Source organism: Didymosphaeria variabile (assembly GCF_027946475.1).
Source record: "Didymosphaeria variabile strain IMI 356815 chromosome Unknown scaffold_2, whole genome shotgun sequence".
In the NCBI taxonomy this organism is placed as follows: Eukaryota; Fungi; Ascomycota; class Dothideomycetes; order Pleosporales; family Didymosphaeriaceae; genus Didymosphaeria; species Didymosphaeria variabile.
Window position 1 is genome coordinate 1586232 of NW_026611621.1, and position 9767 is coordinate 1595998.

The window sequence follows — 9767 nt, forward strand, 5'->3', positions numbered from 1 at the left end:
CGAGCAGTAGATCATCTCGCTGTCAGAAATGCGATACATAGACAACGAGAGGTTACATACATCGTACACAATTCCTGGGTCTTCATAAGAGTATGCTCCCGGAAAGGACACACCCTCAGGCAACTTGACCATCCCATTGCCGACGACTTCAATCTGCACACAGTTCGGATAGAACTGTGTGCCTCTCCGGGGGGTTCTTATTATACGCAACCTCGCCCTCGTGAAATGCGATCATCTCTGCACGAATAAGGTAACTAAAAAGCATTCGTCAACACACAACCAAACGTCAAAACTGCCAACCAACTTACTACCCGGCCTTCAAGTCCTTCGGTACCCGCACATTCATCTTCCCATGCTTCTCCCTAATATCCCCCGTGGTACTCCACCTCCCCGGCTGCGGCCACGGATTGCTCTCGAACAGCCCCTCTTCCCAGATCTTCACGAAGCTGCTCTCGCCCGGCGGATCCGGGCTAATGTATACGATACTTGGACCATGATGGCTTGAAGCAATAATATCATCGCTGTCATTGCGGTAGTCGTGATGCCAGTCGAAGGTCAGGTTGTCGCCTGGGGACACTTTGATGGTGTCAGGCGCTTGGATGTCGCCCATAACGTTGCAACGCAAATCTATGGAGTCGAGGTCTTTGACGGGCGAGTTGGCGTAACCGCCGGCGTTGGGGGCGGCGTTGTAAGGTGGTGTGCGGATGCCGGTGAAGAGGCCTTGGTCTATGCCGTTAACGAAGACGCCCTGATGGTTTTAGTTGAATGTTCAGGATGGAAGTGGATGGCAGTACCCATATGAATGTGTGTGCGATGGTATGGCTGCCGAGCAGAGAGAGTACGAGGAGCGGTGTGCGAGACAACATCTTCGTGGAGCAACTCCGAAGCAAGGCAATGAACGGGACGAAGGACAGAAAGGGAAACAGCAGGATTCGGCGAGCGTGCTTTTAGCTATTGACATATGATTGGGACTTGCCCGTGCTGGGTGAAGTGCGATGCAATCTATTTGCTATATTGCCGCACGGCAAACGATCTATCGAGATAGTCGAAGGCGCCCAGCACCAGACAATGCATATGAGCTTTTCAGCAAGCGGAATAGCGGCAGGCCTGCCGATAAGTCCTCTAGTCATACTAGACACGGGCGCAATGACGCGAGAAGAGTGCCATGTTACAGGTGGGACGTTGAGCGATAGAAGTACTATATGATGTAACGTCGAAAGGGAAGGCAGTTCCGACAGTGGCTTCCTCCAAGTATCCAGTAAGTCGTGTTTACCTTGGCTTGAAGTATCATAGCGATAAGCTGAGCATAGGTCCACAGCCTTCCATCAAGGGACTTGGGAATCTCGGCGATAGGGATTTTACTTCAGTTAGGCAGCATTGAAGGTCACTCGCTTGTCGCAAAAGCCTCGGACGCCTGGCTGGGTACTCAGTACCGATCGTCATTCTAAGTAAGGAGCCTGTGCAGCCTCTATATGTCGATAATGGACGGTTCCAGTTCCGCGAGGCTCCAGAAGAGCAGAGTTCGATTATAATCCATGGGTTTCAGCGCGACATATGATATAGGTGGTGGAGCCCTGAGTCAGAGCCATCTTCGCTAGCAGGGTCGATGCGCATCCCGTCGGGATCACCGCATATCCATCTCGTCGTCTTCATAATTCTGACTTGGCGAGTACCCATTCTCCCTTTCCCTCTCCCGCCTTGCCTCTTCCCTGCTTTTCCCAATCTTCCTCAACCCATCGACCACTCCCGTAATGAAGCTCCTTGCCTCCCCCAATTCCATCCCACCTACGCCATTCATCTTGAACCCGCCTCCAGCGTCCAAAACCTCCACGCCCTGTCTCAGCTTCGCCATGCGCGCCTCCCTCAATCCTCGTAAAAGTTTCCGCACCTCATCCGCATCGTCAAAATCATCCGGCGCGGCTTCAAGCAGCATAGAACCCAGTTCAAGCCAGTGGTAAGGCAGCGCGTCGGCTGGGGCGTCGGCGGTCGAGGAAGGGAGGAAGGGCGAGGAGAGCGGGATCGTGGTACTGGAGGGCGGCGGGGGTAATCGAGGCGGTGGTGAGAAGGCATCAGGTGAAGACTCGGTCTCAAACTGTAATATGGCGGCTAATGAATCGGGCGAAAGCCAGGGTGGAGGGATAATGTTCGCGCGCCGCTGGCGCTTGAGTAGTAAAGCGAGCCATAGTGGTAAGGAGGCTCGTTGCGGTGGGTTCAGTGGTTTTAGGGGACCCTGCATACTCATCAGCCATCGTCTCATGTTCCTGAAGAGCGGAAGGGAAAGATGGTGGAGTAGCGGGGCAGTCGTACTCCGAGTAATTCGAGGCCTTCGAGACGCTGGCGTGGTATGATTGTGACAAGCTCCATTTCGCATATGAATGCTATCTCTGGGGGCGTTAGCCCCGGTGGAAGCGGCAATGCCATGGCAGGAGGTTTATCGTTCGTGGGTAGGCAATAAGTTGTGACGCGATTGGGGACGCGTTGAGGCGGCTGAAGCGTTACTTGATTCGCTTTAGCTTCTTCAGGGTCCGCGAGTGTCCTCCAGCTCCAATTCGACCACGTGTGGCCGCACGTTCACCCTTAATGACGGCCACATCAACCAACTTCTAGATTTGGAAGAACAAGATAGTCGAGGAAACAAAATGTATTCGTTGGCCCAGGTGTGGGCGCTGCCTGCGGCTCTTCTAGTCATTGCGAACCTTTCGGCCACCTGGTATAAACTCGTGTCTGAACGAGTACCCGAACCCTATCTGGTAAGGATGCCCACGAGAAAATCCAATTCGAACCAGACAAACAGTAATCTCTTGTAGGATGAGTTCTTTCACGTCCCACAGGCGCAGAGGTACTGTCAAAAAGACTATACATGGGATCCCAAGATTACTACACCACCAGGACTGTAGGACAGCCAATTGCTTACTGCATTGGACGACTTGCTGATGTTTGCAGATACCTTGCTTCATTAGCATTCAAGCCGATAGTAGGGTGTGACACATCAACTTTACGAGCGCTGAATGTAGGAGCTGTATGCCTAATTTGTGTTCTGTCATATCAGATTCGCCGAGCTCTTCGCCAGCCGCTTCCTCCTCGGCCTGGTCGAAAGGGGCTCTCATCCAGTCCTCAAGTGAAAGACGAAGAGACACCAACATCTCTACTAGATGCCCACACGGCCCTGAACACTAGCCTATTTCCTCCACTCTTCTTCTTCTCTGGGCTTTACTATACCGATGTACTATCTACCCTCGTCGTTCTCGCCGCGTACTATACGTACTTGAGTCAGCGAGGGAGTACTAACTACCTCGTATCGGGCTGGCTTACCATCAATGTTGGCGTAATCGCCCTCTTGTTCCGACAGACGAACATCTTCTGGGTCGCTGTTTTTCCAGCGGGGCTAACGGTTGTCGATACACTGAAGCGCTATAATGAAATCCTCGATACTTCAGTTGAAGACGCCGGGCCGAAACGTACGTCTATACAAATTCAGGTAGAGCCTGAACTGACCAAATTATAGACTACTTTGCCCTTCTCTTGTACCTTCCGCGAAATGTTCTCCTGTTGAGACCAGTAGCGGTAGTCAAGGCTATCATCCCGTACGTCGTCTTACTAGTTTTGTTCGCGGGTTTCGTCCTCTGGAACGGCGGTGTCGTGCTAGGTAACTCCCTTCCCGTCCCCCTCCATCCCAAACTGACCCAGCCAGGGGACAAATCCGCCCACGTAGCGACCATCCACCTACCACAAATGCTTTACATATGGCCCTACTTGGTATTCTTTTCCCTTCCGCTGACGTTGCCATCCCTGCTCCAGCCGATCCTCGCAGTATTACCGAAGCAATTCCGATCCCTGATCGAAACGAACCTCACAGGACCCTTCACGCCCACCGCGCCTAGCATTATCGCGGCAACCCTCTTCAACGGTTTCGCGTTCGTTGCTGTCCACTTCAACACTATCGTTCATCCATACACCCTAGCGGACAATCGCCACTACGTCTTCTACGTGTTCCGCATCCTGCTACGGTACCCAGCTGTGAGGTACATAGCCATACCTGTGTACTACATCTGCGCACTTCTTACCATCAGAACTCTTGGTGCATCACCCCCCGCATATGTCGGATCCACGAAGAGGACACCGAAGAAGCAGCAACGAGTTGACTCTGTCAAGAGTGACTCCGTCCAGATTAGCTTCGTCATTGTCTGGACCGCTGCGACCACCCTTTCCGTTATTACTGCTCCACTCGTCGAACCGCGGTATTTCATCATTCCATGGGTTTTATGGAGATTGCACGTACCAGCGTCAAAGAGTAAAGCGACGACCTCGCAGCTGGCGCTGGAGACAGTGTGGTTGCTTGCTGTGAATGTTGGGGTGGGATACATGTTCTTGAACAAAGGTTTTGAATGGCCGAACGAGCCGGGCAAGGTGCAGAGGTTCCTTTGGTAGTGTACATGTTTTGCATAGCTAGACATACTCGTGGGTGTGCAAAGTGGCTACATAGAGTAGGGAGTGCAAAGACGGTTCATGCAAGGATAGGTAGTGTTACGCAACATTGCGCGTCTTCAAGGTCTGCCGTCGTATAAGGTACCTAGGTTTTACTGTGTGCGCTACGCGCGCAATTTTACGCTTGTCGCAGTCTCGCACACGAAAGCGTTGAACTTCGTGGGAGACGATGGAGCCGTTATGTCTTCGTCGGTTGTAGCTATTCTCCATCTATTCCAGAGTAAATGCCTTGAGTAAGCTTTGTCTCTTCGGCCCTTTTCCACAATACTATCTCCGCCGTCGAGATGTAGCTTTTGAAGACAGTAAAGACGACTGAGTATGACCTACGCATAAAGTTCGTTCTCGATAGTCTCGATCGATGTATTCCTTCGCCGTTGAGCCTCTTACTCACTTGGGTGTTTGAGTTCTGATCTACACCAAACTAAGCAATAGAGTTTCATCGGAAGCCGGCAAACTGCGCGACTTTTATGCGAATCTTGAACTATCGATGTTCGGCCTTGGATAAAACGACGCACAAAACTTTTGCAAAATAAGGATATTTCTAAATGTGCACGTACCGAGAGAGCTCGTCAAACATACATCGGGCTTAACAACAGCCCGCACAAACCGGGAACATCAACCTGAGGCTTGTAAAGCCAATCGCAGCCCAACACAACACCGCGAGAACGGTGAAATCACAAGACAGTATAAAAAGGGAGCAGAACTTTAAGTCCACATGAAGACAAACAAGGCGGATATCGTCGCTGCTGATTTGCCCCGAGCTAGACTGGTCTTGACATGCGCAATTTATACACTGTTGCAGACCTCATATTGTGCTCTCGATTGGAAAACGTCACCAACGCCACCCACACGCAGGGCCCCGAGAGGCCCATGTCGAGTCTGCTGTGCCATGGAGGCCGGGTTTGGGCAGTTGTAGTCATTCAGCCACTATACAGCCAGACATGAAGAAGCGTAACAGCCGTAATGCTCAGCCAGAACAATGCCATGACAAGTAGGACTCGATTATGCCATACGTATGTCATACGTATGGAGAAGCACCTTTCAGTTCACACTGCTTGCTAGCAGACACATATCTTTGCTTCGGACCCAATATCCAGGGTTGAGGAACGGGAGCGTCGCTGCGCCGCCCGAGTGATCCCCGTTGACAGATCAATAGATCATAATCGGCGGAGGAAGATTTGCGGATGAGGCGTAGTGAGGCGTACGAAGTCGGGATTCAAGACGCATCACTGGATTATGCTGTCTTCAAAGAATTAATGGAGTGGAGACGCTGTTGTGCAAATGTGATGGTGGCTTGCAGTAGGCTTTGAAGGGTGGCGTGTTTCCCGCAATCCAAAGGAAGCATACGGAGCGTTGTGTAACGTCCGGTGTCGGACGCCAGGTACCGTTGAGAATGATTGTTGAGAGCCAATCCGAGCATGACATTCTTCGCCATGTGAGTGGCTGTACTCTAACCGGCAAATGTGCTCGTGGTCCTCGCATGGGAGGCGTATTTGCTGTACACTTATCAGGCAAATCAATTCACATGTAGCCGAATACGTCATGCAACAATCCTCATTGTCAATATTGACGTTGAGGTCAACAAGAACCCTGCCGCACCATGACATCCATCATCCACAGATACGCATCCCACATTCATGCATGCAAACTCAATGCCCACACTCACCTCGCCCCAGCCTCTTACCTTCATCAAGAACTATCATACCAGGGTCGTCATAACAGCAATCAACGACCCCCCTCTACTTTCCTAACACTGCAATACTTCCAAACCCTTTGGCCCTCAAAGCCTGCACTACGCACGTCCAAGCCTGCAGAAGGAAGCATCACTTACGTCGATACCCGCAGCAAGAACTCTAACGAGATTCAGGACATGGAGGAATGACAGCTCTAGCCGCAACCTGCAGCCATTGATGCTATGCACAGAGGCGTGAGAGGTGTGTACCGGAGCTCTGGGCGCGGGATGCGCGAGTGGCGTATTTTCCGCGAATTGGGTGTCGTTGCGGGGGATGGGGGTGAAACGGAAGCGAGGGTGATGTACAGTTTCGAACCACCTCGTGTACGAGAGTATGCGTGCGGCCTAGACAAGAAAGACAACAGTCAATTGTGCGTGTTGTGTTGAAAGTTACTTTTGTATGCTGCGTATCGTAAATGTGTGATAGTGGATATGATGTCTGGATAGGCGTGTTGTGGCGTCCCGATAGGGTGGTCGTGTGTAACGTGGAATGACAGGCCACAATGCATGTGGTAGGCCTAGAAAATTGGATATCGGGTTTGGCGTTTCTGCTCCTGCAGTGTGCATACAGCATACATACGACTTTCCGGATTTGAGTAGCTACGAGAGTAACCAACAAAGATGTGATCCATTGTGTCAAGACCTGACATCGGACCCACCATGAATGGAGCTCTGTAGCCACGTGGGAATGATTTCGGCCCGTCGCTAGTAAGCATGCGCATGATGCCGCAACAAGACAGGCATTTCCTTGACAGCAAGAGGTGTCTCCGCACCGACTCAGAGCATGGAGTAATGAATGCTATTTCTCATCATCCAGATAAGATAGTGAAGAGTATGTATCCATAACCGAGGTGAAAGACAATAGATCTTACTGATCAGGTATCGGTATCAAAATTACAGCCTAGAGTCTTCATGCGCACACGTAATCGAACATTATGGTCTGCTGTCTGTGCCAAAGCAGTGGCCGTGATTACCGTAGGGAAAGTTTGACGGGTTGTCTCGTATTCGATCGCACTTTGCGATACGGAATGTGCCATCCTCCATCTTCGGTGTCTTGATCTCGCGAGATGGTCGCTGCCCAATATATGGAACATTGCTAAGGATTGCCCACGGCTCGTGCAGTCGATGGGATGCCTAACAACAGCCCTAACCTCGCCTAGATACCGTAGAAATGTCGGCATGGGCGAGCTTGCGCGCAAACGGGACAGATCACTTAATGGAAAAATTATCTCAGTCGGTGGGGCTCTGGACGCGGCGTGGCTGATGGGGTTCGTAATCCTGGATGCTGGATTTATTGTTCAAATGCTCTTACTATTGGAGCCGTGTAGAACTCGGCTTTGTGGAAAATCCAACACGTGTTGTATACGGTAGTGGCAATGATCGATGCTGCACAGGATTCGACTTATGTGGTGCGCCTCTTCTCGATCCTCTGAGGATGTTTGGGAAGCTCACGAGGGCACTCGCGAGCCGCAATCCGCGCATCCTTTTAATGAGATAGGAGCATCAGTGTGGCGATCGGCGCATGTAATATTACCAGATGAGACCTGCGTAGCCCACCGCGGTGACGACGGTTTCTTTGTAAAATGCGGCACAGTAGCTGTGACGACGAGTCGCGCGTGCGGAAATGGCGGGTTCCACTCGAGAGCACTACCCGCAGTCAGGCAGTTGACCGAGAGTACAAGCCCTATACCGAAATAAAAGCCAGGGTATGCGAACACCCTAAGATCTGATAGTCCATCGGCGTCGCTAGCGTCCCGGGAGGAGTGTGAGTTTGCGGACCACGAGAAATGAGGCTACGGCTTTGCAATGCTTGGCGACAGCCGTCGGAGCGTTGCAGCGGCGTCCCGGAAGAGCGAGCATGGTTCCCCGAGCTGCAAGGACCTCATACAGATCAGGCCTCCGAACTCACGACTAGACATGTCTGCAACCGGGGTTTGGGATCGCGAGGTACCGTGACAGAGGTGAATAATAGACAAAGTCGGCGAAATCGACCAGTCTGCCGGCCTCTAGAACATACAATATTCGATATGGTTGCCCGTGGATGTTTCACTGTCTGGCACGGTGCGATGCTCATTGATCATGAAGCAGGAAGACGGTGTAGGAAGTGGCAACAGTCATGATCCAGCTGAGCCTCAGATAGTAATAGTAGTTAGGACTGATAGGGACAAATGGCGTTGTGCTGATCGCAATCCTCTACCGGCAATTCCTTATTCCTTCGAGAGGCGATAGCGCCTACATTCCAATTAATCGTCTCATGCCACGAGGCCTGCTGGTTGTTATAGAGTCAGTAACTTGTGTAGATTGTGTGTACAGCTGTGCCAAAATCCAGTTCGTCGCGTGCGCGACCCACTTCAAGTCTACACAGTACTGCGCAATGGCGGCTTACTGTTCAAGCACACGGCTGCAACGGTTTCTCGTCTCATCGCGACAACCGAAAATTTGAGCATTCAACTTGGCATGATACCATAGGTTGATTGATCATTGTCTCCTATGCCAAGATACGTCGGATTCCGTGTGCGCAGGTAGGGAGGAGATGTAAATATGAGAGATTGTCATGCCTACTGAGAGGCCTTGTTCAACTCTCTCCGCAGCTGCGCAAAGGTCGCATTATCCTACTGATTGCGTTGCTGAAGGACCATAAGCGAACACGTTCGGGGTCGAGTAGCTGCAAAGTAGCCTCAAACTTGGACAGGCGGACTTCGTTCCGTTGCTCGAAGTACGCGCACTGGCAAAGTAGGCAATAAAACTTGTTGTAGGAAGCAAATCTCAATACTCGTACCTCAAATATTTTGCTAATCTCACTCGGGTCCCTTGTCCAACAGACCTGGATTGTTAGTTGGATGCTGAGTTTTCTTATCGTCCGTCGGCAGCGGCTTTACTGATCGCACGAGAATGGCTACTCCTTGGACCGACCTGCTTCAAATGAATGCGACCACAGCAAAATGTGGGTGAGCCCACTAACAGACGCCGGAACGGGACGATGCCTCCAGCTAAGGCCGGCTTGGATGACAATACGAGCGCACCCGGTAGCCCCGTGAGGGTACGGAACCGTTGTGAAACCTTAAAGTGCACGTCTTCGTGCTATTACGTCGCTCGATATTCGTATTCGTGGTGGCTCGACAATATGATTTCACACGTATGTGATCGGTATTGGATGCTTTTTTGGCCATCTCTGCACCCGTTCCCGAAAGGCCGGCTCTGGTGGAGGTGTAGGGTGTCCGCTTTCTGCATCCGCTCGCTTCGAGACGATCAGCCGTAGACTGCATTGCACTGTGGATAGTTGCAGAGAGTGCCAGCGAATGACCCATTGCGCATGTACAATACAGTGACCGATTGCTCGGTACTGCGATGTGATGTTGGCATTGCACGGGACTGGTCCACCACAATGTCCACAGTAGTCGTGAATGGGGAGTGTAGGATGTCCCACTAGAATGAGGTGGGTGTAGAGGAAACGCTTGAGCATGGCCTACCGGACTGCCGGTACATTTGGAAGATTCGGCACGACATATGAGGATCGCCGTGACGGTCGATATGAGGTGGGATCGTGGAT

At 51.6% G+C, this 9767-nt stretch overlaps 3 protein-coding genes across 3 annotated transcripts; 1 reads left to right on the plus strand and 2 right to left on the minus strand.

The window, feature by feature from the left end:
• Window positions 1–307: 307 nt before the first annotated feature.
• Window positions 308–866, minus strand: N0V89_002229 (uncharacterized protein; the record flags this gene model as incomplete). The annotated part of the gene is made up of 2 exons (XM_056211039.1): window positions 308–748; window positions 795–866. 2 exons carry the CDS (start codon window positions 864–866, stop codon window positions 308–310), a joined length of 513 nt encoding a protein of 170 aa, XP_056074512.1.
• Window positions 867–1624: 758 nt separating this feature from the next.
• Window positions 1625–2421, minus strand: PSF2 (DNA replication protein psf2; the record flags this gene model as incomplete). Its single annotated transcript, XM_056211040.1, has 2 exons — window positions 1625–2230; window positions 2308–2421. The coding sequence occupies 2 exons, from the start codon at window positions 2419–2421 to the stop codon at window positions 1625–1627; spliced, it is 720 nt and encodes a 239-aa protein (XP_056074513.1).
• A 218-nt stretch (window positions 2422–2639) lies between these two features.
• On the plus strand, window positions 2640–4428 carry ALG10 (glucosyltransferase; the record flags this gene model as incomplete). Its single annotated transcript, XM_056211041.1, has 4 exons — window positions 2640–2750; window positions 3050–3458; window positions 3506–3646; window positions 3692–4428. The coding sequence occupies 4 exons, from the start codon at window positions 2640–2642 to the stop codon at window positions 4426–4428; spliced, it is 1398 nt and encodes a 465-aa protein (XP_056074514.1).
• Between the last annotated feature and the right edge of the window lie 5339 nt (window positions 4429–9767).